This window comes from Taeniopygia guttata, chromosome 5 (genome assembly GCF_048771995.1).
Source record: "Taeniopygia guttata chromosome 5, bTaeGut7.mat, whole genome shotgun sequence".
Taxonomy (NCBI): domain Eukaryota; kingdom Metazoa; phylum Chordata; class Aves; order Passeriformes; family Estrildidae; genus Taeniopygia; species Taeniopygia guttata.
Genome location: NC_133030.1, coordinates 41,551,697 through 41,579,332, shown reverse-complemented (window position 1 = coordinate 41,579,332; position 27,636 = coordinate 41,551,697). Strand labels below are relative to the sequence as shown.

Here is a 27,636-nt window from a genome sequence, read left to right as displayed (position 1 = left end):
CTTTGTTGTTCAGCCTTTACAGCATCAGCACGTAACAGACTTTTAAATTCTCTCAAAACTCTGTATGTACAGAAGTCACCCTTACACACCTACAGCGGATGTTGATACGGGCGTTATAAAACCGCGTGAGATTTAAGAAAGTGAGAGTACTAAGATTTGGAGCATTTTCTCCTGTATCCCCCCAGGCTCGCAGCCGGTTCTGTCACAGGTCGGACTGCCGCGCTCCACCTTTCCTGCGTAGTCAGCGCGTTTCCCGCGGCAGCGGCAGGAATGCTGCTGAGGTAATTTTGCTGGCTCAAAGGCGTACGTGCGGTCCCATACGGGCCTCGGCGCCGCCGCCACCAGACATCACCAGACACCCTTCCCAAGTTTTCCTAAACACCGGGCGCGCCTGGCGGGGGCCGTCCCGCGCCTGCCCCCCTGCAGCGGCCGGCGCTCCCCCTGTGGAGCCCGCAGGGGCCGCGGTCCCGGGCCGCGCCCCGGGCAGGAGCCTCCGCCGCACTGCGTTGGGAGCAGGGCGGGGAGCGGGGGGGCCGCGCCGCCGGCTCGGGGAGGGGGGGGGTGCACGGCCAACGTCCCCCGCGGGGCGGGCGCGCCGGCTCCGCCTCCAGTCCACCGCCGGCACGTTCCATTTTCCCCGCGGGGGGAACCCTCCTCCCTCCGCCGCGGTGGCTCCGGCCGCCCCGCAGAAACAGAGCGCGGCCCGGCGGTGAATTCCTTCACGCGCTGTCTTCAGGGCTGGGTGGTCCGGCCCACCTCTCCCCGCCGTACCGGGCGGTGGTAGCGGCCGCTCCGCCCCTTCGTCTCCCCCCGCCGGCGGCGGCACGGGTGGTGCGTCCCGGCAGCAGGCGCGTCCCGGCCGGCGCCCGCCCCCCCGCGCCGTGTCATTGATGTTGTTGTTTGTGTCGCAGGAGCCGCAGGCCAGGCCGGGGCCGCCGCCCGGGGCCGGGGCCGGCGCCAGGGATGTCGGTGTGCGGGGAGGCGGTGGGCGCCGGCTCCCTGCCCAGCGAGCTGGTGGTCCACATTTTCTCCTTCCTGGCGGCCCCCGACCGGCTGCGGGCCTCGGCCGCCTGCTCGCACTGGCGGGAGTGCCTCTTCTACCCGGCACTCTGGCCGCGCCTCCGCCTCAGCCTCCGCGTCTCGCCCGCCGAGCGCCCGCGCCTCGAGTTCCTCATGCGCAAGTGCGGCTGGTTCGTCCGTGAGCTCCGCGTACAGTTCTCCGCCGACAACTACCCCACCGGCGGCGGCGGGGCGGCGGCGGGCGAGGGCGCCGCGGTGGCGGGGGACGGGGAGGCGCCGCCGCTCAGCCCGCGCTGGCTCGACCTGCTGAGGACATACCTGGAGCTGGTGCTGTGCGTCCTGAGCAGCGTCCGCAACAACAGGTACCGCCGGGGGAGCGGCGGTGCCGGCCGTGGGGACAGGCGGAGCCCCCCGAGCCGCGCGGGGCCGGGTCCGGCGTCTCGCCGTTCCCGCGGGCGGAAACAACGCCCGAGCCGGCACCGGCCGGTTCGTGCTGGGGCTACGCTCGGAGCTGCTCTCTGTGTGTACGTGTGAGTCTGTGAGCTGGGCAGGAACGGGGACGCGCCGCTTCAAACTACCCAATTTTTTTCATATAGTGTAGCTTGAGGAGGAATACAAACGCTCGGACGTCCAGTTGGCGAGTGGCTGGTCGATAGGCAAAACAAATACAGCTGCAGTAATAAAAAGTTCTTAATCTTTCAGATGGACGCGGGGAATGCAGCTCGAACGGAGCAAGTGAGAGCCAGGAGTCTGAATTTACTCCATAACAAGACAGCTTTCTCACTTAAAATAAGCCTTACTACGGCTAGAGTTTAGATCTTGTGTATGCTTGAAAAAAGTATGTCACGAGAAACTAGTAGTGGGGAGTTAAAATTACAGCTCTGGTGCGCTGAATTACTGCCCCAATAAAATGCCTTCACCTTTCCAGCTATGAAGTCTTTCACTGTAGAAAAGCTGAGCTTTCATGCCACCTCTCATCTGACCTGCTTATCTGAGGTTTGAGGAGGTTTTAGTTCTCTTGTTTATTGAAAAAAATGTTCACGTGTAGGACTTTTTCCTGAGGTTTGTATTTAAGATGTGTTTTTCGCACACTTACATTGGCAGGTTAGATAATTTCCTCAGGAAAATACTTGCATTTTCTTCACTGTGTGTGGGTGTGATAGAGATGCTAAGATGATGATCAGATATCCTAATATATTGCCTCTAGTCAGTATGTAAGACAGGAAAGCAAGGATATTACATTTAGGTTATGATGAGTTTGGAAAGCCATGCAGGATTTAGGATAGGAAATAGTTAATATTATTTCCCTTCTATGTGCGTATGGCTTCACCTATCAAGGGAAGAAAAAAAGCTGCAAGTGTTTCAGGGCATCTTTAGGATGAATTAAACATTGTGGTTGGCCTTTAGAAAACTGTCTGCAACTGAGTCATGATCTTGTTACCCACCCCTTTTGATTCCAGAGGTATGAGAGAGTAGCTTGAGGCCTTCTGGTGTCTTTATTTTGAATTGTAGCAAGAGGACTTTAAATGCAATTCCTCGTTGGTTTGAGATGAATGCAAATGTGGTGTGTCAAGTCTCACTTTCAGTTCCTCTGCTCTGTTGCTCCCAGCAGGTACTTCCTGTGGTGCAGCTGCGATGGCTGAGTTACAAACCTCACTTCAGAAAACAGCTTGTTAGTCCAGCTCATCTTTATCTTAATTTATTTCTTGCCCTGTGAATCCTTGGTGTGTGGTCTTTTCTTGCATTTCAGGAGCTTTCACTTAACTGTTGAATCTGTGGGAAATCCTGCTAGTATTATAAGAGGAAAAATGTTGAAGTGATTGTGGTGATTGTCTGGTCTGAGACAAATATCATTACATGGGCTGGGAGTTTTAAAATAAGTAGTATCTATAGGGTCTGTTGCATGGGAGTGTTGTTAGAAAACTAAATTGTTTATTCTTTTAGAAAACTAAATTGTTTCTTCTTTTCCTCACTGAGGTACTAGACGGTCAAAATTAACTGTGATGTGAGTAGGTTTCTGATATACTTTTTCTTTTGAAAAATTCTTCATGGTCTTATCTGAAATCTGTATGAGGATACTTGCTTTCTGAGTTAATTTTGCAGATTCTGTATGCACAGTGTGACTCAGGACTGCAGTAAAACACTGTTCAGAAGTTGTTGTTCTTCCAGTTCCGGTTCTCTGGTAGATTTGTATAATTTTGGTAGTAAAAGAGGGATGAAGAGTTACCAACTTCGATAGGATTTTGCATTGCCGTACTTTCTTGATTTCTAAATCATTTATATGCTGCTCTTTTGGCTTGAAATGAATGATGCATGACTGGGGAGCACAGGGTACCTGATTATTACAACAGGCTTTTTTTAATAAGCATTTAAAAAGTTGGGGGAAGAGTGGCATAATTTACGTTAAATACTTGACCTTTTTTCAGTTTTACTTTCAGAATAGACTCATTTTTTTCCCTTGAACAGACTAGGTTTTTAGTTTATTTTGATGCTTGAGGGTTTTTTCCTTGCAAAGTAAGTACCTATAAGTTATTAGTTCTCAGGTAGAATGCTGGGTTTTAGTTCTTTAAGTAGATTTTTGAGATTGAAGAGAGGGGAGGAGCAGTAATAACATATGCCAAATTGCTGCTTAGTTCTTACTGTGACTGCCTAATGTCTAAATCAGGGACCTTGTCACCTTCCTGATGCTTAGTTTTGTCTAAGGAGGGACTGCAGTCCATAATTCATTTTTCTGCTTCTCTTTATTTATCTGTAACTGAAGGACTATTAATAATTCCTTCTTGTTTTCTCTATATTTCGCTGTACACAAGATAGCAATTGTAATTTCCAAAATAATGTAAATGGAAATTTTTAACTTCTTCAGTGGCTGAATCACTGTAAATGCATTCCTTTTGGAATTAAGTTTAGAACAGGACAGTCTTTCATAACTCCTGTCAGCCCTTATGATAGCTTTTTGGCAGATAAGTTCAGAAAATGTTCCATTTTGCACTTTGGAACTGAAGAGGAAGAAATCTGCCTTTGTGATACTGTGTAATGTTGGTTTGGGGTTTTAAATTTATTATTAAGCAATGCAATATCAACCTTCCTCCTTGCAAGAAAAATAATCTATTTTAAATGGCTACAGATTTCCTTAAGGATTTACAATACTGCAGGACCTAAGAAAAGTAATTACTAAAAGTAATGAAATTTTTTAATGCTCTCTTGCCTAGAGGAGAATATGTGGTTTTGCTGCTTAAGAGCATTTTCTGTACAACATAAAATTGCTAGTTTCTAAGCAAGTCTCTAGAAAAATATTTTGGAGTGACTTTTGCTAGTTCTGATGGAATTAAGGAAGGAACAACTTGTCTGCAAATTGTTTTAAAAACAATTGAAAAAATTTTGAGAAATATTTCTCCTGCCAGCCAGTTAACATCCAAAAAAGTATGTTAAAGGTCTGTCTCTTATTTGAAGTGGAGCTGAAGTTGTTTTGTGGGTGGCAGCATATGGAGTAATAGGATTGGGACCTTGACGAGCTCTAAAAAATCTATCATCTATTTAATGAAAAGGTACTAAAGTAGGATTTATAGTGATCTAGAACTTTTCCATAAGCTTTTATGTTTATGATAGCAAATGTAGCAAAATAAAAAAGTTTATAACTGTTTAAAAGCTGAGAAAAAGAGTGTGGGTGGGCATGTTTCTTAAATCCTTATGGTCTGCAGGTTCTCAAACTGATCTTTCAAAACTGAGTTCTAGAAGGCAGGATGGGAGTGCAACAAACTTTCCGTTTGCACTTACATGCATACAACAGCTAATAAACACCTTGTGATCATTCAGTAGGAAAATTCTGTTCTTTTATGTAACTCTTAAGATACCAACGTATTGTCTCCTCTGCTCCTCCTTCCTTGCTTACAAAGGAAGATAGGAAGGTAGTGACACACCCCCCCCCCCCTTTTCCTCTGCAGCATGTTAAATTGTGTGACTTGTTTGATTTTTGCTATGAAAACAAAAATGTAGATTACTATAAAGCTGTGGTTTCTTGATGAAATATGGTATCTCTTGGAGTTCCGAAAAATGGGTGAATCGCTTACAACAGTAAACTGCATCTGGTTTTGATGTTTTCTAATGACTGTTTTCTATTGGTCTAAACAGGCAGCTGAAACTGGCAGAAACTAGTATAGTAATACAATATGTGCCTTACCACTTTGTCCGCCTTGAATGCAAGCAAGGACATTTTGTGCTTTTTAAAATTGGGTATTAAAAAAGACCAACCAAAACTGAAGAGGGAGCCTAGTAAGAAGCTTATTATTTCTAGTGTGCTCTTTGAGCTTATGGAAAATAAATGTTTTAGAAATCCTTCCAAAACACAAGTTTTTCCCCCAGCTGTATGTATTGATATTACACAGGATTAAGATGCCATTATGACTTTTAACAAAAGATAAGTAACTTTTAAATAATTTTATTTAAATAGCAATCACTTTACGGACTCTCTGAAATGAAGATGAGCAGTGAGCTGAATGCCATGGAGTTGTATAAAACTGCAAATAGCAAAAATCTAACATTGTGTTGAACTGTGATCAGATTTGTTGATAATAATAACTGTGCTGTGAATGGAAAGATAATTGGATATTGTCATTGGTTAAGTTTTCAGGCAGAGAACTTTTCCATTGTCTCTGTAGAGCATGAAATGGCAGTCAAAAAGATGAAGTAAAAATGTGTGGGCCGCTAGTAATTAGCATTCCATGTGTCCTGTGCTTTGGTGGTCCTGTTAGTGCCTGCCTACATTTTACTGTAGCCGCTGGCTGGTGGTATGAGTGGCACAAACTGAGACCTGTGTTTGATGTGTATATGGAGGTGATTCAGAACTGTTCTTGAGACTGCATTTTGGCTCTTGACTCTCATAAATAAGTCACCAAGATCAAAAGATAAAGGTTACTTATAGCATTGTCTGTGAACACTACTTTTCACACCTGGTAGAGGTTTCTGCTACTTCCCTGTCATACCAGACTATCTCTTACAGCTTTTGAGGAAAGAAGAGCCCAAAATACTCTCAAGTTGGGTGTGCCAGTGTTTTAGGTTTCCCTGCCAAGCTTATTTAGTATGGTCAGGCAATGTCTTAGTGATATTTGTAGAATATTGATCATATTTTAAGGCTCAATTTATTTTAGTGTATCATCAGTACAATAGGCCTGTATTTAAAATTAGAAATATTAAATGTTTGGAATTTCAGGCACAGTTGTAAATTCTAGGTATTTGACCTCCAGTATTTGTCAGACTTTATATGAAGCTTGTGGATCTTGCTATTTAAGTTGCTGTTCTCCTATAGAAAGAAAGTAGCAGGTGCAACAATGGATAGATTTCAGGCAATCAGTGTGCTGTTTTTGAATACAGAAACTTCAAACAGGTAAATTCTGATTTTTGATAGATAACAATTATAGACTGCAACTCATACCTACCAAAAAAAAATAAAACATGGCTACTTAATCCTTTTTCTCCCCCATCTTCTCTTGGTAGAATATCAGGTTGTGGAGGTAGTGAACTGCACCAGAGCTCCCCTATGCTTTTAGCATGGTAACATACTGCATTTTCCTTAAGGCTGATTTGAAATAGTAGTATATGCTTTGTGAGCCAGAAGAAATAAGGATTTATGGTAACTCAAGTAATTGTGAGCTACAGGTTAATTGGCATCTACTGTATAGGATTAATTTAATTTATGTGTCTGTTTGTGGTGAAACTGGAGTTTCTGCCTTGTTAATTATCAATTGTAGACTAGCCCTTGCATGTTAGGAGTAAATCTAATTTATAGCCTATATAAATAAAAGAAATGTTGACCCAAAACTTAATCAGCTACAAAAATAATAATAGTAAATGCTACACAGCTACTTTGAAACAGCAGTCATTTGCATACCTCTTTCTTGATCTGTTTTAGGAATAGAAAAGATGCAAGTCAGAAAACTGAACTAGGGTAAGGAAAAATGACTGTCTAGTGCACTGTGTATTGTTCAGCATCAACTCAGAGGTTCTACTTTCACTTCTTTTTAGGTATCCCTTCTAAAAGTTAATATCATATGTCATGGTTACACTATCCCTTACTGATGGGAATATTAGAAAAGCTTCCCCTACTTTGATATAACAGAAATTAGACACTGATTAGGGTGTGGGGAGCTTTTGCTTTTCCTGTCTTGAGGTTTGTGATGCCTTGATTGAGGCAGGTTTGGGCTTCCATTTGTAACCCAGCTGATGTAAGTGCTCAGGCAGGGTTGTTTGTGATTGTGTTCTACTTGGGCATTGAATGCAGCGTTAAACATTGAAAGGAATGAGCATTTGATGTTTTCATTGTGACACTTAATACACATTTTCCAAGGATTAAAAATTGTATGAAACCACTCCTAAGTTTTTTTTGTGGTGCTACAGGCTTGCTGAAAATACTCCTGTGCTGACTGAAAAGCAGTATGTGCTCTTCAGCTGGTTTCAGGAGTTCATGTAGTTCTCTTCCCCTTTGTAATTCAGTCTCATTTTCTGCAGTTCCATATGTGCCTGCAATCCAGGACAGCAAGTTTCCCAACACAGGTTCTGTGTTCCATGTAATAGTGGGGTTTATTGCCTGCATTTGTCTTATCCAGAATGATTTCCCACACCATTTTAGTTTTGTGTACAAATTCTTTTTATTTTGTTGTTTCCTAGGAACCTCCAGAAGTTAAGTCTCTTTGGGGATATAAGCATTCTGCAGCAACATGGAACTATATCAAATACCTACCTTGGAAAGGTTGACCCTGATGGCAAGAAGATTAAGCAGTAAGTTATATTTGTAAACTATAAAATACAGGGTAATAATAACAATAATGAAAATAATAAAAATAGATGACAGAACACAGAAGTTCCTGAAATACATGACTGAGAGGCTTTAAGTTTTTTAACAGGGTGAAAAATCTAAATTCTTGTTCCTGCTATTTACATGAAGTAGTTTGGTTTTGTAGCTGTTGTATTTTCGTTGGGTTTTTCCCCCCCCTCCATTCTCAGCAAGGTGAGAATCCTTTCTTTCCTCTTTTCATTGTGTTCTAGAAACAATATTATGTTAATACCACAAAAGCGGGGGAGGGGTGAGGAGCTGTTACCAGTACCTCTTACTATTGCTGTGCATAAAAAAAAATAGAAAAGGAAGTAATCTGTTGTATTTCACAAGAGTTGAAAACATATTTGTGTTCATGTTCTCTTTCAAGTTTGCTTGAAACTTGAGACAGAAACTGGGAAACTGTTGAAACACGGAACTGCTGCAACTTATTTCAAATTGCATATGAAAACTAGGTTATGTATTTGCAGAATTCCTGAAAGATCACAGCTCTCAATGTGCTTGTATAGTTCAGAGGTGTATTTTAGCTTGCCATTATTGCATTACAGGACTGTCCTTGAATGCTTATAATCCAAATAGTTATGTGTTCTTCTTTGGAAAAGGTTAAATACAGTATAAACAGCTGCTAACTTCTGGAATAAATTAGCAAAGAGGGAGTGATACTGACTTAACTATTTTAGCAGTACTACTAAAACTTCTGATACAATAAAACCTGAATACCATAGTTTTAATTTGTGTCAATTTAAACATCTTTCACGCAGTAGTTGGCAGTGGAATAAGTACAGCCACTCTAGGTCTTCACTATTTTTTGTTTTGAGTGATTTTTAGAACCAGTGTGAGTATATGATCAGATTAATGTATGTATGTGAATGCAGTCATCAAACTGAATGTTTGGTCCGGACCTAAATTTGCAAACCAGTGCAAATACAGCTTGAGTCACACACTCATTTTTCATCTGTTATGTTTCCAATGCAGAACTTGGAGCAATTTGTGATTCTGTCTAATATAGGTACTGTAGTGATATGTACAGGTAAAAGGCTCGTTTGGTAAGAGCTCCTTTATTTGATACCCTTCGTGAAAATATAAATATATAATCAAATCTTTGCAAAAGGGCTTGAAGGGAGTCATCTAAGCAGACGTTTACTCAGCTGAATGCATGGTCAAATGTTTCTTCAAGCAAGTTTTCACATTTTAGAGCCATAAACCATTCAAAACTGATTATCTAACTTGTTCGTCTTTTAGATTAATACTAACCTTTGCACATTTTGGAATGAGTAAGTAAATGCTACTTCTTTTTTGTTTAGTTAATTTTGACGTTATGTTTTTGTGTTTGTTTCTTGTTGTGAGTTTTTTGTTTGGTTAATTTTTGGTTTTTTGGGGGGGATTGGTGGGGGTTTTTTTGTTTCTTTTTTGAGGGGGAGGGTTTATTGTTGGTTGGTTGTTTTGGGTTTTTTTCTTTTTCTAGAATAGAACAATATATTTGGGATCTACTAGTCCTTGTCTAAGTTAAAGGAAAGCTGGCAGTGTTTTATTCAGTTGTCTGAAGCTTGAGAATTAGCAGCAGACTTAGTTCAGAAAGTAAATCTTTATGGCTTCTTAGCCTTGTTTTTGCACTTGGAGTTTGCATCAGTGAGTTGCAAAACGTGGATGCTGATAACTAAGAGTGAAAGGTGTAAGCAACCTTTGGAGACAGTGTTACTGGTACTTGAGGATTTTTGGAACCTGTATGGTGATAAACCTTACTAGCTATTTAAATGTTTAACTGCAGAAACTTCCTGCAGTTAAGGCAGTCAATTAAAAAAAAAGTTATGATTCCTGAAATATGACTTTGAGCTGGCTGTAGCAGACTGTAGGTGGAATCTCAGCTATTACAGAGCCATTAGGATGCTTCCTCAGATTTAAGGCTAAGGCTTGTCCTGAGGCAAAGCAGGCTTTGGAGCATATTTTCGAAAATACACATTTGCATGAGTTTGTGATGCTTATTCCTTTTCTGCTCAGCATGTGTGTCCCTGGTTACTTTCTAAAATTCTCTTTACAACTCTGTTTCTTAGTGTTGGGATGCTCAGTGTAAACAGTTCATTTGTCTTGAGTTGAACAAAGGGTAGTTGTCTGAAATTTTGGCTTTCTGAATTCTGCTTCTCATGATTCATATGTGTGGTTCAGATAGTTTGGTTTCCAAAAGAACTAGTTTAGCTTCTGTTATTAAACAAAATATTTTGATTGGTAGTATTTAATTTTAAAAATGGCCTCCATATGGACCTTAGTTGTCTGCTTTCTGTCCAGGGCCATGGATGTGCTTCAGTCCTGGTTAGGACTGGTTTGGGAACTTAAACACGAACTCTGCCCGTTTGTCAGGTTTTGGTGTGTCCTCTGGATGAAAACACCATTTCGGGCATTAATTGTGAAAGTAAATTTTTTTTGTTTTTAAAGTTGTTTGTTCAGTATAATGTAGGTTACAGGTCAATGGTGACCATCCCATAATTGCCTGCAGGGAGCAAAGGGGGCTGATGACAATTGTTAAGACATTAGCAGGCTGTGTTGTTTTTTGGCATGTGCTGAGTGAGTTCTGCTTGTATTTTCTGTTATATGCTAAAATTTCAGTTTTATAAATGAGCTTTGAAATAATTGTCTTAAGTTAGCATAAATATTGTAGTACCTGCTGGGCAGTTGAAGTAAAATTAATATGGTAATAAAGTAGGTGTTAGTTTCCAAAAAGTCACGTGTCTATTTTTCTAGAATGCAGTTTGGGCTATTTTTGTAAACTCCAGTTGGATGCAATCTGTTTATGAAAAATAGAATGTGCGTGAGAATGTGCATGGGAGGAAAAAACCAAACCTGCTAGGCTGTTCAAAAAATTATTTGAAATATTTTAAAATTAATTACTTCTGTCTTATATAGTGCTTTCTGTCTGGCCTTTTTATAAAGGAGGTATTAAAAACAATTCAGAAATTATTGCTGTTAAATATTCTCTGTTGAGATGTTTGATCTCTTACTGGCTTAAAACTGGAGAAGGTTTTCTTAGGACCTACAGGTCATTAGACTAGCAGCACAAATCTCCATACTTGTATAAATACTTCGGTGCTTGCAATAAAAAGTTGATATGCAGACTGCATTAAATCGTTCTCTCTCTTTTAAAAAGTTTCTTACTGCAGTTCCCACAGGGGAGAAAAGCTACCCTAGAGCTGAAGAGTTCTGTGTCATATTTATTTATTAAATTTTGCAGGTACTTAAACAATATTCTTCTAAGCTCAGATGTTTAAGGTGTATGAGAACCCCAGTTCAAACAGATTTTTGTGCAGTGAGGCATATAGATGGTAGTAATCTACTGGACATCTCAAAATGAATTTGTCTTCAACAGTTCTGTAAAATATTAAATGCACTACTAAGATTGATTACCTGGGCTATTAGAAAATAGATCCTACTGTTGCTGCAACCATTACAGCACCTTTTGTAGATGTGTATGGAGAGAGGGAAGAGTCTTCGGAAGAAATTTGAGATTGCTGTGGTAGAATCTTTTTCTTTGGGGGATTGTGAGATAATCTGCCTTAATTTTAAGCATTTGCAAGAATAATTATGAAACAAACATTGCCAGGATCAAATAAGGTTCATCTTAACTGTAAATTAATTTAGGAATAAAATAGAAAAACTGCACTGTCTGTGGGTCTTACCTATTATTTAAAACTGTTTCATTTGTGTCACAGTTGTGAGTCTTCAATTTTAAATAAAATATTTGGAGAAATCTGGAAATACTGAAGTCTTTACCTGATGACTATCCTAGGTAAAACCTTGGGAACTGAGGTGTAAAATAAATACAGTAACCACACCACCTTTTCCACTTGGGTGAAGTCAGGCCCTGCAAAACTAGTAGCTTCATAGGAGAAGGAAGAAAGCACATGTAGACAAGGGAGGGGATGAATAAGGATTTGCCAAGAGAGAGGATGAATGAGGATTGATCTTTTAACTTTCTTACAACAGAAGGGTTATGGGGCATCAAAGGTATTAGGTGACAGGTTCAGAGCAAGCAAGAAGAGGAGATAATCACACTGCAAAGTTCATTATTGTTGGGTGTCATGGTTGCTAAACACTCTGCTAAGGGAGGAACCTGGATAAACTTGTAGAAGTGAAGTCTCAAAGAGTTGCAAAATACATAAAGTCACCTCTGCTTAGAACTGAGTTACAAAGTTTTGGAAACTAGAGAGATATTTAATAAATATCCCTATGTACTTTCCTTGTTCTGTCACCTTAAGGTGATAGTGTTTCTCTACTGTCAGTCAGAATACTGGCCTAAACCTTTAATTTTGCCTGGACATTGTCTCTATTAAAGTTACGTGGATGAGAATAAATTTTTAAATTTTTTTTTGCTTAGATGTATAAAGTATACAGATCCTTGTAGCAATAAAAGAAGAAGCGTTCTGTGCAAAACCATTACATGATTTGGGCAACAAAAATTTCTGCTGTTTTTATACCGATCTTATTTCTTAATGTTTTATGGTTTTATGGCATCTTATTTCTTGATGGCATAACTTGGCTCAACTGCTTTGCTGTAATGCTGACCAGAGCTTGAGATCAAATACTTACCTACACGTGTCTGTTATGCTAAAAGAACACTTGTCATTTGGGCAGGAGGACTCTTTTGGGCCTTTACAGCTTTGGAATGAAGACTGGAAAAATACTTATATGGAGAAAGTTTTCAGAGTGTGACTGTACTATTTGAATTTAATATTGAAAATTTAAAATACTTGTGTTCTTGAACCAAATATCTTAATGTAAAGAACTGAAAAAAAAGGGGTAGGAGAGGTGAGTGCATCAGAATTAAGTTCATAATAATATGGCACTGATAATTTGAGATTGAAATGTTACTGGGTCCAAGTTGTTTTGGTAAAACATGAACCTATTGACTCTTGAAAATTCAGTTAGTTGTACGTTTGGAATGATTTAAAGAATCTTCTTGTATGTTTGTTCTTTACCCTTTAATGAGTAAATCAAGCAGGTAATTTCACATCATTCTAACTTACTGTAAAAGTTTCTGTCACCTTTCATTGAAAATGAATTTTATTCCATACTAAATTTGCAGTTCTTGAGAAGTTAGGAAATACAAAAAGCTGCTTTTAAAAACAAGAGCTGCATTTGAAAAGCATTACAGTTTTTTATATTTGCATAACCCTAAAATGTATGTGGGAGGGTGTTAAATACATGCTGGAAAATACATGAAGTGAAGGTTCATAGTGTGTCACTGTTTTTGAAAGACAAAGTACATGTTTCATTTAGTTTACAATTTTAACATTTTAGGTGCAGTGGATGTTAAAATGCTCTGGGAGGTCTGCAGTCTGGTTGCAGTTCATAAGAACTATAATAATAGCATCTTCCTGCAGAATAAGGCTATAAATGAAGGAAGAGAAATTCTTGAATAAAAACATTGAATCGTACAGAGTTGGTAAGACTAAGCCATGTTTAATAGGATCATTGTCTGTTTTGTTTACTTACAGAATCCAACAGCTGTTTGAAGAGATATTAGGCAATAGCAGGCAATTGAAATGGCTGTCTTGTGGGTTAATGCTGCAAATAGTAACTCCCACATCATTGTCCTCCTTATCAAACCCCATAGCCAACACCATGGAACATCTGAGCTTATTGGACAACCACATCCCTGGTAATACCACTCTTATCACTGCGGTTGAATTGGAGCGCTTTGTGAATCTGCGTTCGCTCGCTTTGGATTTCTGTGATTTTACAGCTGAAATGGCAAGAGTCCTGGCTGACAGCAACCATGTGCCTTTGCATCGACTGTCTCTCCTGGTCCACAGTGTTTCCATAATGCACAAGTCGTTGGACAATATGCCAAAAGATGAGAATTGGCAGGCGCTGACTCGCAACAGCACTAATCTTCGGGTCTATATAATGGCTTTTGATGTCAAGAGTGATGATATGTTAAGGATTCTTAAGCCCAGTATCCCCCTAGAGAGGATTCACTTTGACAGCTATGTCACTTGTGTTTCAGGAGCTGTTGTTGATCTCATATCCAGGCAGTATGACAAGTTCCTCACTCATTTTATACTAATGAATGATGTGATAGATATGTCTACCTTCCCAGATCTCAGTGACAACCGAAATGAAGATCCACTTGTCTTATTAGCCTGGAGGTGCACAAGACTGTCTCTCCTAGCTGTTCATGGTAGGTAACACATTGCATGGGCATAGTATGTGACTTCTAAATGCTTACAAGCCTTCAGCCTTTCTAATCATAGTGTGTTTTAGTGGCATGTTATACAAAAGGCTGCTGCACCATTGCTATACATACTATTGTATATTTTAGGTGTTTATTGTATATGAGTTTTAAACATGCTTGTGTCTTACTAACTTCTTTTGGGAAGTCGCGTAGGATTGTATTAAACTCCTCACAGAAATTAGGATAATTTAAGAAGTGAGCATTCCAGGAGGCTTATCCTGCAAGTGGTTTGCACTGTGCAATTTCCATGAAGTGACTGGTGATGTGTATGTGAACTGAAAACATTTGCTGTTTTTCTGTGAGCTCATATGCTAGCAAGATTAGATGATTTTGCTTCCTGTTTGTAAATAACATGAGTTAAGTGCCCCAAAGCTGAGAAGAAGAAATGTGTTACCAATTTGGTAAGACTACCAGCAGATGAAGGCTGAAAAATATGTAGAGGGGGTTGCCTCACTGAGTGTGTTCGTTTCACCAGTAATACCAGAGCTAGATTTATCCCACTTATTTATTTGCCATATAGTAGCAAATAACTTTTAGAATTTTTCAGCTCTGTCATCAGTAGAGAACTTGGTGGTAGAAGTTACAGCAGTCTGGCATATTTTAAGGCACCCAAAACTGAAATAATGCAGAATAATGTGTTTTTATTTGTGCTGGAATCAGCTTACCAAGACCAAGTTTGCTGATGCATGAAGGAGTTAAGAAATGGCTATTGTGTTGCGTAAGAATAAATGTGTTTCATCAGACTGCTTGGGGGAGTAAATCTCCAGTTGTTCAAGTACAAACAGGAGACCTTCAGCAGCAGGAGGTGGACATTCAGATTTCCATTGGTTGAAGTCAGAAGGTCCTGCTGTATTTGCTCTTTTTTTTCTGTGGTCTTTTACTGAAAAATCATTGCTTGGGGCAGGGAAGGTATGATCAATTCAGCTGTCTCTCCTTAAGAGTTTCCAGGTAAGACAGATTTTGGGTGCTGGTACATGATTGTGCCAGTCTAGGTGTGGCTTTTAGCAGTTTCTTCAGAAATTTGGATACATATTTGAGGACCTTTAAAAAAAATTAAAATTGTGTTACCCTCCTGCTACAGAAAAGTCCTCTAATATATTATCTAATTTAAAAGCTAGTGAAACATCTGAACATAAGCTAGTGTAAGTATCATTTCATACCAGCACGTGTCTATTCAGTAGAAACTATTAGTCTGTACAGAGTATTGGGAAAGCAAACGTCCCTTATGCTTCTGTCTAGCAAATGGTTGTTGCTACATCACCTTTCTTTGGAGAGATGCTGTGTCTGCCTGTGTGAGAAAATGGCCAAATATCACCTTGCTGTTGCATTGGGATTCACATTCTTTACCCTTCTTTTCCCCCTCCTTGCAGCAGAAGCTACCTAAGCTGCTTATAAATGCCTCCTGGTCTTTTCTAAGCTGTGGACATAACTTTCCTAGTACTATACTGCAAGCATCGTTCATGGAGAGTAGTAACTGTAGATGGAACACTGTTAGGAAGAAATATCCAGTACAGCATCATAGCCTCATGCTTGGATTCCCTGAGGTTTACTATAGAATATTTTCTGGCTCCACTTGTCATACTATACTGTGAAGTTTCCTTCAGGAAAAGAAGGTGGTTTTGTTTAAGGTGCTCTAAGTGCTCAGGTTTCTTCTTCTGTCTCCCAAAGTGGTTATTCTTCAGCTTCCAGTGCTTCTCAGGCTTTTGTGTGTGTGTTTATATGTTTCCTCTTCTGGTATTAGTTTGCTTTTGAAAAAGCTTTTATTTCCATCTACTTTTGGCTACCACATATCATTGGCCAAAAGAGGAAGGGGAAAATATATGCTAAGGACACTTTATATGGGCTGCCTTGAGATTGTGTTTTGTGAGAAGTCATCGTTTTGCCACCAAGAAATGGTGGAAGTGTCCATGTCCAGGAGCCAGAGGAAGGCAGATGTTAAATACGTCCTTGCAGAATGAAGAAAGGGTTATAAAGCATGTGTGACCATTTGGGATGGGATGGAGACAGTAGGATACCATAGTGGTATGATCTGTCACTGTGAATAGTAAGCATGGTCCATCTGTGAAAACACAGGTCTCTTTTATTTTTAATTCCTCCTTAAGGGAAGGATGCTTCCACATGGATTTTTATGACTTTATGTTATAAACATCCTGGTGAAGTTTTATTCTGTCCCTGAGCAAAACTAAAATTGAAATTTTTATTAGCAAGGAAGAATAAATTACGGTGTGCTCATAGTAAATTTGTTGTTCAGTGATACCAGTAGTGAAGTGATCATTTCCTCTTACCTCTGAATACTTAGCTGGACAGATACTTTTTGGCAGCTGGGAGATCACAAAGACATTTCGGGCAGAGCTTTTGAAAGGAGAGTTCATTTAAAATGAGATTAAGTTGGGAATAAGGTGGTTGTTCTAGTGCATAGAGGATCTCACCATAAAAAGTTACAACAAAAGCCATATACGTGGCCAAATGATGGTAAAGGGGTTTTGTGCAGGGTTTTTTTTTTTTTTTTTTCTTTTCTCCTTTATTCTCACACCTTGCTTTCAAAGATTTCTTTGGTAAGTTCCTTTACAATCAAGATAACTGGAAGGTGATATGAGCTCTTTCATGTCGACAGGAGTGTGTCATCATACAGGGAGGAATTTTCCATTGAGTTCACTGTCCCTATTAAGGAAGGGACATTGAATTAAGCTGCCTGAATTAAGACAGGTTCATCTTCTGTGGACAGTTGTGTTGGAGGTGAAGTATCCAGCAGATGAAGATTGTGGGAATTCATGCATTCCTAACAGTTAATATACCAGAAATGAGCCTTACAGATATATGCAGGCTTCTTTGTTGAACACCTACCCTAACCAACATACTTCCAGAGACACAATAGAAAAAAAGTAAAAGAAAACAACAGAAATTTATTTTCTTTATGACTTTGACATCTTTTCTTCATTCTCTGATTATGTGTTTTATTTTGGTATGTTATGATGTAGAGCATGTTAACTGCATTGTTGGGAGACCAAACCACAGTTAACTTTACTTCTCAGCAGTTTAGCTTTCCCAGTTCAAATATTGTGCAGACTGCAGCTTTACTTGGAGTCTCCTTGGGCATCTCACCAAGAAGCTTAGCACCTGCGAGAATGATGATGGTGGCAGAAATCAGCCTTGCCTTTTGCAGTGGAAGGGCTGATTTGGCAGAGCTCCCCAAAAGGGAAGTTCCCATCTGTGGTTTGCATCTGAATAGGGAGGAACTTTGCATTTCTCTTAGCCAGGGCACAGAAAGCTTAGAGGTAACTGGGGAGTAGGAGCTTTTAAAGAGGAATGCTAATATATAGTGTCAAGAGAGGGAAGCTTTGTAATTATATTTTATCTCAGACAGAATAACAAGATACATGTAGTTTATCATATATATATATGTACATAAACACACACACTGGGGTAACGTGAAAAGGCTGCAGAGGCTTCTGTGTACATGCTGACTTTCTATTTGTTTGGAGGTAGCTTTTTTTTTTAATTAGTCTACTTTCTAAAGGAATGAAAGCAAGTCTTTTTTCCTAGCATAAGCAGAGTTTTAAATCATTCCTTTTATGCATTGAGTTAATTGATAACTCACTTAATTCTATTTTTACTACACAGTAGATCACAGGAGGTTTGAAGTTTTTATATATAACTTGCAGTAGTCCACTGCTCAGCAAATAGGAGAAAAAGATCTAGAAAAGGTTAATGAAACAATCTGAAATATTTTTATACTTATTCAGAGTGTAAAATGGAGGATTCACCACTTGAAAACAGAAAACCCTCACCATGCCATAGGGGTATTTGGCCAGATGGAACATGACAGAATAGGTTGGGAGAGATACTGGGATGGTCTGGTATTAAGTACTAGCATAAGAAAATACCTTGTAGGAAAATGACAGCCACTTTGTTTTTCTTTCCCCATAGGTTACACAGTCTGGGCTCATAATCTTATAGCAATTGCTCGTCTTCGTGGCTCTGACCTGAAAGTACTGGAAGTCACAGAAGAAAGCATTGAGTTTGACCAAGGAGAACTGGCTGATCAGGATGTGGATCCAGTACACAATTTCATTGAGCAAGTATCTCTCGGATTGGGTCGCCCTTGGCACGCTGTCATGGACATAGAGCTGCTCAGTGTCTTCACTGAGCCAACCCGTCACTTTTACAGAGAGATGCAAAGCTTCAGTGAAGGCATTTAGCTCCTTATTTACAATTCCTGTGGTTACATATGCAAGTAGGGTCCTATTATGTTTTTTCGGTAGTGTGAATTAACCCCTTTTGTGCTGTGTTTAATCAGTATTAGCTATATAGAATTATATATGTGTATTCTACTTCTTGATCAAAGAACGTAGTCGGGTATTGGTTTAGAAGCTGAAAGTGGCAGTGTTTAGGGTTTTCACGGTTAATGGACTTGTCTACCAAACCTTGCAAAGATACAGCCAAAGGCTGTCTGAGGTTGCCGGCTAACTTTACTTTAATTGAGTAACTGCATTTTGAATTCTTTTGCTATTATATTGGAGTCCTGTGCTCGGGAGCCAACTGTTTTTAATACCCATATCCATAGCCCAGTGGATCTCTATGCTGTCATTGTGTGCTTAATCCAGTAGCATGCTACTTAATAGGCTTAAGGGACGAGAAGTCTATCCAGGGCTGTTCACTGTAAGACTCTTACCTTGCTTGATTTCACGTGCGGATTCTGCAGCATGGCTTAACTCCATTCTTGGCTTTCCTTAGCTGCTAAGCAGCAGTGTGAAACACTAGCGGTTCAGGTTCCTGCACTTACAGATCCACTCCATAAAGCTGTATGTAGTCTTTTGGATTCTTTGCAAACTCCTCCTTGTTTGTTCTCACGTTCTGTCATCTTCCTTAAAAGTTAGCTTTGGGCCAAAGTTTAAAAGGAGAAAGCAAGAAATGTGCGCTCCGGTGAGGTAAACGTGTAACAGTGAAGATTTCAATACAAAGGTCTACACCTGCAAACAAACATTAGTCGTGAAATCCCTAACAACCAAGTCACTGGATTTTCTCTGTCAGCGCCTGTGTCAGCTGCCAAAGAATAGATTAAAAACGAAGAAGTGCCCACATGCTGGCAGGGGCAGGCCAATTTTTGGCCAGCCAGATACTGCTAGATTGTAATATATAAGGTCGAATTTCGACCTGTGGTACACAGCTGTGCTGTGGCTCAGTCAGCAACCTCAGAACTCTTAACAAACATGCACCTGTTTCACTGTGAATAGTGAATGTAAAGGAAGGAAAGGAAACAAATACAAAGCTTGTTCTATCACAGGTATGAGCTGCTATGATGCATGAAGAACATTCCATGAAGTATGTTTTAAAATCTTGTTATATCTGAGAGGCTTTAGAAGCCGATGTAACTGTTTCAGGGCAACCGCGGTACAGACGTGGTCTCTGTGAGACTTCCACCTGACCCCAGTTTTAAGTGGTACGAATGTTGTGCATTTAATGTTTAAAGGACAGTCTGCAATAATAAAGTAAGTGGCCAACGTGGGTGCCCAGCAGTGCTGAGACCTGGCTGCTATATTGTAAGCTTTGGAAAACACAATTTATGCAACAGATGTCCAGATATGATTCTATTTATGGAAAAAGTTTATATGTGTTTTACAAATGGTTTTACCATCTTATATTAAAATGACCTTTTGACAGGTGTGCGCTGTTTTGTCTCCAGTGAGCACATACCATGCGGATTTTATATGTACATCAGTAGAGTGAATCCACTGGCACAGTGTGTGTATATGCCAGATGTGGTGAGATTTTATCTTATAAATGTGATCAGATTAAAAAAAACTCCTGACAGAAAATGTAAGGAAACCAGCTGAATGTTTGAATTGATGACTGATGTTGTATGGTTTATGTTAAATGTTATATTCTTTTAATCAATGAATAAAGCATTAAAAATTGATTGCTGTATAAAATATTTTATTGTTATCAGCATGAAGATTTTTAGAATTAAAATGCAACATCATTCTTAAGATGTGTATAAATAGTAGCTCCCATTGTGTTTAGGTCAGCAGAAAAATCTAAAGTCACACAATTCTTTTTAATTTGGCTGAATTTTGTCAACATTTTTTGGGGTGGTGGAGGAATGGGAAGGATGCTTTGCTAAAGATCAGACCAGTTAGCACAAACAGTATATCATTATATGACCTATTAGACTGATACAGTAAACTGTGGATTGTAGAATATAGAAGACTATTTTTGAGAAATTACTTCATCAATTGCAATTGCTTAAATCAAAATCTAATGTGCTCAAGAAAAATGTGTAGTACTTCTTTGGTGTCCCACTATTAAATAGATTATAAATACCTGCAATGCTTCAGTTTGACGTTTTATCTGTATTCAAGAGTACACAGCTGTGCCTTCTGAATGAAAGCTGCAAATGTCTGCTCAGCTGTTGGAGAGCTGCTGTGCCCTGCAGTGGCTGACTGTGCTGTGAGGCTTGTCAGAGTGGTTGGTCAGTGTGTGCGTGCCAAGCACGGACTTTATTCGAGCTTCTGAACTTCATGTTATGACAGCCCAAACTGCTGCCAAGTGTGAAAATTGCACTGCTTGTTCAAGCAGTTTCCTGGATCTTCCAGATTTGGTAAGCAAGATCATTTGCCAACATACTGAAGAGACGGTGTGGGTGATAAAGATAAGGTAAATAGATTTACAGCTTTTCATGTTCCAGTGAAGTGAAATACTGGGACTTGTTTCAGTACCTTTCAGGGCTCGGCCTCAGAACGGAGGTTTATGTAGCAGATAAATCTGATGGTGACTGCTCAGCAGCATCTGAACCTGAAGTTTGGTTGTGAAGGGTTCAAGATTTCAGGAAGTCACACAGAAAAAGCCAGAAAAAAATAAAGCAAATTCTGTGTCCTCTGGTTTAAGCAGGTGCAGAATGGTAGTTTTATCTCTGCAAGGTACTGCATTTTATAGGTAATGCCTTACTAAACAGAGTTGGGAAGTAACCTATTTGCCTTCCTGATGTACAAATGTGTTTTTAATCTGTTTGGTCTAACCTATTTTTTTGCTTTGTTTTTAATTAACTTAATCTTGAAAGATATGACGGGGAGCAGGAGAAGCAGCCCGCTTGACTACAGTAGGGGATGTGCAGCGCTTTCATTCACTGCAGTTGCAGCCAGAGCTGGCTCTGAGCAATGGTTGTCCATTGTTAGAATGCTCCAGGTCTGATTTTTTTCATACAGCCTGAAGTCTACTCACTGGGTGTGGCTTGTGTTCAGGGAAGAAGTCAGTGTACCTGAAACAGAGGGCTAGAATCTTTATATCTTGGAAATTACAGGGAGTCCATTAAAGCAGGAGTGTGTGGTGAAAGCCATACCTTGAGCAGTGGTGGAGAAATGCATGCCTGATTTTTCTCCTGTTTTAGGAATAGATAGAAGTGAGGTTTATTGTCTGCCTCTATTTTCAGCAGTAATCTTTATTAGTGAGACCAGGATGAAGGGATTCAACCTGAAGTGATCTGTAATTGTTTGTTAGGAAATTAAGGTCATCTTAATATTCTCTTGCATTTGGAGTGGGACCTTACAAACTATTGTGAAATTACTTTGAACTTGCATAGTCCCAAAAGGAATCTTACTTTTGTTATTTCTTTGTATTTCCTGAAGAGATGGCAATGTCAAGTTAGTCTTTTGCGTTCTAGGTTCAGCTGCAGGAGCTTGGAACACAAGCCTTCATTTGTACTCCTGTCAAAATTAGGTTGCTTATTCTTTTGGGGGTGGGCAGAACAAGGACTTCCCCATATACACTTCTGTGTGACCTTTCTACATTTGACAGGTTACCATCTACCTGCTTCCTATTACATAAACCTGAGCTTGCTTCCAAATTTGCAAATAAAATTTTGGACTGCTACTGGGGAAGGAAAAAAAAGTCTCAAATAATGCTGTGCTCTTTGCAGGATGATCCAATCCATGCTTTACCTGCATTTTTTTAGTCCAGCTATCTTTCCTTTTGCCTGCAGCTTTTGGTACCATTGTGGGCATAGACTGTGTTGGTGGAGGAAGAATTTTTCAGTTAACTTAGAAAAAATATTTAACCCACATGGAGAAAATACTGTGTTTGCACAGAAAACAGAGATACATTCATAAATAGTTTTTGCAGCCTCCCAGGTGAGTTGGGCAGGGAATGGAAAAGGTTTATGGCAGTGTTACCAGCCCAGGATTTCTGTGCTATACCCTGGTTCTCTGTCCAGGGACAAGGCTGTACTTGGCAGTTCTGGTTGCTAGGGCTGATGACAAGGGTAAGGGTAAAACCCAGTAATTCCTTTGAGAATCCTTGTGAAATCTCTCAGGCAAACTCATAGCCATCAACTAATTGGCTACTGCTGATGCAACAGCCACATTAAACTACATGGTTAATTTATCATAGATGATTTAAAATGTGTGTTGTCAGAATGTGTCATTGAATTGCTGGAGTACAAATGCTTACCTAAATGCTTTGAGGCTCAACTAGAAGCAGAAAGGATAAAGAAATTATAGGAGTTGAGCCATGGAAGAGTTCTACAGCTGAAACAAGCCAATTCCAGTAGAAATACTGGGCTACAAGAGAAAATACTCCCTTGGCAGACTTCACCTAAGCAATTAAAAAAAAAAAAAAAAAGTGGGCTGGAGGTTTTATTGGTAACTTCTAATTATGGGGTATGGCAGCTGCATTTACATTAAAGCCTGAAACTTCATGTGCTATGTGTGCATGCATGCAGAGAATGGAGGCTGGTAGTTGAACTGCTGCTGGGCTGGGGCTTGCTAAAACTGGTTTGCTTCTTTATCTTAGAAGGTTCCTTATCAAATTACTGAACCAAGTCCTACATGGTTTTCAAGTTGAAGCCAAACTGTCAGAACAGCCACCAGCTCCTAGCAAAAGGCTTTAGATTGTACAGTCACCAGTAAAAGCAGAGCTTGGCTCTGTCCAGATGCAGCCTGGCACTGGCCAACACCACCCTGGCTGCAGCTGGGTGCACTGTGCCTGCTGGGACAGCCACTCCTGCCAGGGAAGCACCACACAGGAACCTGAAGAGGTCAATGAGGTACCACACCAACTCCTTTTATAGACAAAAACTTATTGATGCTGCAGTTTGCCACTTCCTTCTTGTATTTTTTAATTCTGCTTTTGTCCTGCCTAGCAATTTCCTAATACTAGTGTTAAAATCTGAAGCCTAATAAACCAAATTCATGTTGAGACAGTAAAATACCCCCCTCCTCTTAGTTACCTGCAGACATATGTCTTCAAAGGCAAGGGCTGGGCTGTGCTGGAGCATATCCTAGCTCTGACTCCTTCCTCCCAGGTCATAAAAACCCCCTGTACACATCTTCAATAAACGCCACTCCAGCTTTTGAAGAGTGAAGGGAGAGTTGCTCAGTTTTTCTGCTGCCTCTTCTCCCTCAGTGTCATGGCAGGAGAACTGCTACACTGTAGAGCCTAAGAGCTGAAAGATCACCTATGAGGCCATTAACAGAGAGGACATGACTGGAGAATCATGAATTACTCATCTTAACCTATCTATTATACCATGTTATCAGTGACATTGCTTTCACTTTCTGTAGATTTTTATTAACTGTTTCCATTTGTTTTCACATCTTATTCATAAAGCAGCAAGCATCACTTTTGGCATGCAGAGAGACTCCTTGTACAGCTCAACCTGCACAAAGCAGCTGGACTTTTACAATAAAGTTCACATGATTTAATTTTATACACCTCTGAAGAGACTACTCAAGTTAGAAATGCGTAATTTAAAATTACTATTGTACAGTGGAAATCACTTATTCACAATATTCATAGGTATTTAATTCTTTATTTACAAAATACTATCCTGAGAATTTTCCCTAATAAGCTTCAATTTGAGCAAAGTAGTTTGTATAGACCTAAGTAACAATGGTTACTTAACATAAGGAAAAATGCCAGTAGGAGAGCACAAAACTGATTCAGGTCATTCCCCAAATGACTGTCAAGTCTCCTGCTGTGGTTCTGGTTCTACAGCTGATGGATTTGACTGAGATGGTTCAACTCTATTTTCAGGAGGAGGTGGTGGAGGCAAAAATCCAGGTCGTTGGGGTGGATAGTGAGGATACGGTCTCATTGGAAATGGATTTCTTACTGTGAGAGAATCAGAGTAATCCAGTTAGTATCAATCACAACAGTAAACATGTACACCTGCTCCTCTTGCTGGCTTACTGCTCAGCTAGGCTTATCTAACTAGAAGTCACATGTCAGGATCCAAAGAGACAGAGGTACCAGGAAACAGGAGAACAAAACCATCACTTTTCTCAGTAGTTACCCACAACAGTCTCAAAGCAGCAGCCAGCCACTGCCATCTCCTGGGCTGCTGCTGCCCCTTCAGTCTGCCACAGCAACTCTTACGTGCCACACCTTACAGATATTTTGGCAGATAAATGGCTTACTTCTTCACACATACTCAGAGAACAGCAAGAGTCAGAAAGAAGTCCTGCAGTCTGATACTTAGACCTTGCTCCAGTCTTGCAGACTCCAAGGGAAAACAGTAGTTTAGGGACTGTCCCTTTGCAGGGCACCGGCACACTTCAAAGCCAGAGGATGAAACTTTTAAGATTTATGGAAGATGCAATTTTATAGGAAGGAAAAGATTAAGGTAACCACCTACTTGCTTTTCTACCCCTCAAAAAGAATCCTTTAAATGCTGAACAGTACATGTTCCATATTTTCCAGCCAAAGCTAGTATTTGTAAAAATATCAAGATGAGCTGTTGTGAAAAAGTAAGTGTACAACATAAGGAACCTTAATCAGAAAAGATGCTCCCTGTTAGCTGAATTGAGAAGCAGTTGTGCTTCTAAGCAGTTAGCACGTCTACCCCTGTGGTAACTCACTACCTGCACAAAGCAGTCGTGTTCATCAGCTTGAGACAAATGCTGGCTAAAGCCACGTACTTGGCAGCGGAGGGCGTGGAGGCCCGAAGTCTCGTACTGGAAAGCATTCCCGTGGCCCATACATGCCAGCAGGAGGAGGGGGAGGAAAGGGAGGTCCTCGTCTCATGAAAGGTATTGGTGGGGCTCTAGGATCCACAGGCATCAGTGGAGGTCTCACTGGAGGGAAAGCTGGAGGTGCAAACCCTGAACTGACAGCTTCACTTTCAGGTGCCAGCGACTGATCAGGGAGCGAGTTCTGCAACACAAGGAAACCAGGGAAGTTAGCAGAGGGAAAGGGAACATCTCCAGTCCCATCAGGCCCACTTTCATGTAGGTGTGACATTAGCTAAGAGCCAGTTCCAACTCTGCTTTAGCTGCAGCATAATCCTGAGCAAGGCTATCTATGTGTACTGACCATCTGCTTGACCATAATTTTGTCTTTTGGGATATAATTAATTTTCAACAGGGATTATATTAGTAATACATCAAAGTCACAAGACAATACGTATTGTGGTAAAGTATACATATAATTTTATAATTTGCACTGAAGAGTGCAATATTATGTGACCAATGGACTAGAGAAAAATGTTTCTATGTTTGTTGCAGAAAGTGAAAGCTTCTTTAAATCAAGCCTCTCTTTAGCTACTTACGCTAAGGTTAGAATGATCCTTCATCCCATCTCCACTTGGTTCTGTTCGTGGACTATGTTCTGAAGATGTCTGTCCATCTGTATGCAAAAGTTACAATAAGCTACTCAGTGCTGATCTCTTTCTCTCCACAGATTTCAGAATTTTTTTCTGAAATCAGGATAGACTGGCAACAAAACCAACAGCAAGCAGTAGTTCCCTTTTGCCCCTCCCTCCAATTAATAGTTTATTTCTTCGGTAAGCCCCATGCTGGGAATGGCTGTGCTATGATATGATTTTGGCACAGAGCTTCACACCAATCCTATTCAAGTATGACAAAAACCAATTCCCTCCTTGGCTGACAAATATCAAGGAAACTTCTAGAACCACACCAGTTTTGAGCAAGTAGACAGAAGAAATAATAATGTTGATGTTAAAAATAACAACAACCTTCATCATCCTCTTCTTCCTCTCATTTGCCTTATTTACTTTGTAAGTAAAGAGATAAATAGAAAATTCAGTCTTTTTACTTTTAAACTTTACTGGGAACAAGTATTTTCAATAACAACTAGAGAAAACTATTAAAGGGAATTGTCAGAGAGTAGAATCTGCCTGGATATAAACAGACTAAATATATACACTAAATACACTTTCTTTAAACAAACAAACAACCCCCCCCAAATCTGGGATTTGAAAAATATTGCTTTCTTATGATTTAGCTTGAATAGAGATGATTATACTAAAAAACAACAAACCAAAACAAGACTACTAACTAGTGACAGAATTTTTATGTGCGTGTTGTATTTCTACTCCTTGAAAGCAAACAAAGCTTTTTTTCTCAATGAACAGACAGGTCTTTTCAAACACTCTAAACTACTTGTCATTTCAAGCAGGCCCAGCCTTGTTGATGGTATTGTTACTTAATCTAAAACATTTCAACTCCTATGTCATACCGAAATAGAGAATATTCATGCCTTGATATTTATGTTGCATAACATTTTCCATTTTAGGTGATTATGAAGTTCCTCACAAACTCTGTCAACCTTTAGCTCTTCTTTCTGACAAGAAGCTTCCTGCTCCAGGTACCTCCTCAAGTGAAAAGTTTTCATAGTTTGCCACCCCATCTTAGGAAAATCCGTATTATTTTGTTCACTTTAAACAACATTTTGATTATCTAAGAAATGCAACTTGTTACTTCTCATGAGTAGGAGCCATGATTTCAGTACTGTGAGACACTGCTGTTCTGAAGTCAGGTGTGCTGGATGGGCTGTTTTTTGGTGATTGGTTTTTAATTGAAGGGGTTTTTTTAGTGGGGGGGGGGATTGGGTTTTTTTCCAAATACTCAGCCAACTCTAGTGAAATTCTGTGTCTCTAGAAATCAACATTCACACATTCTTAATGACCTGTTAAATGCTGGCAACAAGGTTATCCAAAACCCCATTTCCATTCCCTCGGCTCTGAATTGCCCAGGAACTGACTACAATGTTTAAAAAAATAAATTAACCGTTGCTTGGCAGGGACTGAAGAAATGGGCAAAAAAAAAAGGATGCATTAGTAAGTGCAAAGGCAGTGCACCTCTCCTGTCCTTCAGTCAGCAGCCAGGTGCTAGAAGACCTCAGTGGAACATGAAGTATTAGAAAGCAGAAGTGAGAAAGCAGTAGTGAAACTGACAGAAGGCTTGGGAAAGAGGGAAGGTCAGTAGCTGCACAGGGACAGAACTATAAAAACCATTCACTTTGAAACCTGAACCTTCAACTTGAAACTAAATTCAGCATTCCCAGTTCTCAAACACTGTGACACCGAGTAGCAAAGGTTCCCTTTCCTCTGGTCAGAAACAGTGCAAGGGAGATGGTCACTTCCTACTAATCCTGTCAGTAACTGAGTCCTGGGTGGTGAAGTTTCTGCTGGGAATTTAATGGCTTCACTTCATTGATGAATCAGACATATGTGACCTACCAGGGCATTACAGAAAGATGAAAAATGCTTAGTAAGTATTAAGCTCTTAAGCTGTCAGTGATAAGGTCTCTGTGACCAAAATTTTGCCTCTGA

At 40.1% G+C, this 27,636-nt stretch overlaps 2 protein-coding genes across 7 annotated transcripts in view; one reads left to right on the top strand and one right to left on the bottom strand.

Annotated features, from left to right (window-relative positions):
* Nucleotides 1-897: 897 nt before the first annotated feature.
* Nucleotides 898-20,399, top strand: FBXO33 (F-box protein 33). The gene is made up of 4 exons (XM_002200528.6): nucleotides 898-1,382; nucleotides 7,681-7,791; nucleotides 13,333-14,018; nucleotides 18,000-20,399. The coding sequence occupies exons 1-4, from the start codon at nucleotides 964-966 to the stop codon at nucleotides 18,269-18,271; spliced, it is 1,488 nt and encodes a 495-aa protein (XP_002200564.3). The 5' UTR covers nucleotides 898-963; the 3' UTR covers nucleotides 18,272-20,399.
* Nucleotides 20,400-23,611: 3,212 nt separating this feature from the next.
* MIA2 (MIA SH3 domain ER export factor 2) overlaps nucleotides 23,612-27,636 on the bottom strand; it is a 35,245-nt gene continuing 31,220 nt past the window's right edge. For 5 of the 6 annotated variants that reach the window (XM_030273130.4, XM_030273131.4, XM_030273132.4 and 2 more), the window contains 3 exons: nucleotides 25,612-25,688; nucleotides 24,983-25,217; nucleotides 23,612-24,176 (listed from right to left, as the gene is read on the bottom strand). In XM_030273130.4, coding sequence (XP_030128990.4) covers nucleotides 24,028-24,176; nucleotides 24,983-25,217; nucleotides 25,612-25,688 — 461 coding nt within the window. In that variant the 3' untranslated portion in view covers nucleotides 23,612-24,027. Of the gene's footprint in view, nucleotides 24,177-24,925; nucleotides 25,218-25,611; nucleotides 25,689-27,636 lie in introns of all 6 variants that reach the window. The other variant, XM_072930241.1, reaches the window with a different exon arrangement.

Coding starts and splice junctions, on each gene's coding strand:
- FBXO33 (XM_002200528.6), top strand. CDS start 964: ATGTCGGTGTGCGGGGAGGCGGTGGGCGCCGGCTCCCTGCCCAGCGAG. Junction 1,383..7,680: donor AGCAGCGTCCGCAACAACAG/GTACCGCCGGGG, acceptor GTTGTTTCCTAG/GAACCTCCAGAAGTTAAGTC. Junction 7,792..13,332: donor GATGGCAAGAAGATTAAGCA/GTAAGTTATATT, acceptor GTTTACTTACAG/AATCCAACAGCTGTTTGAAG.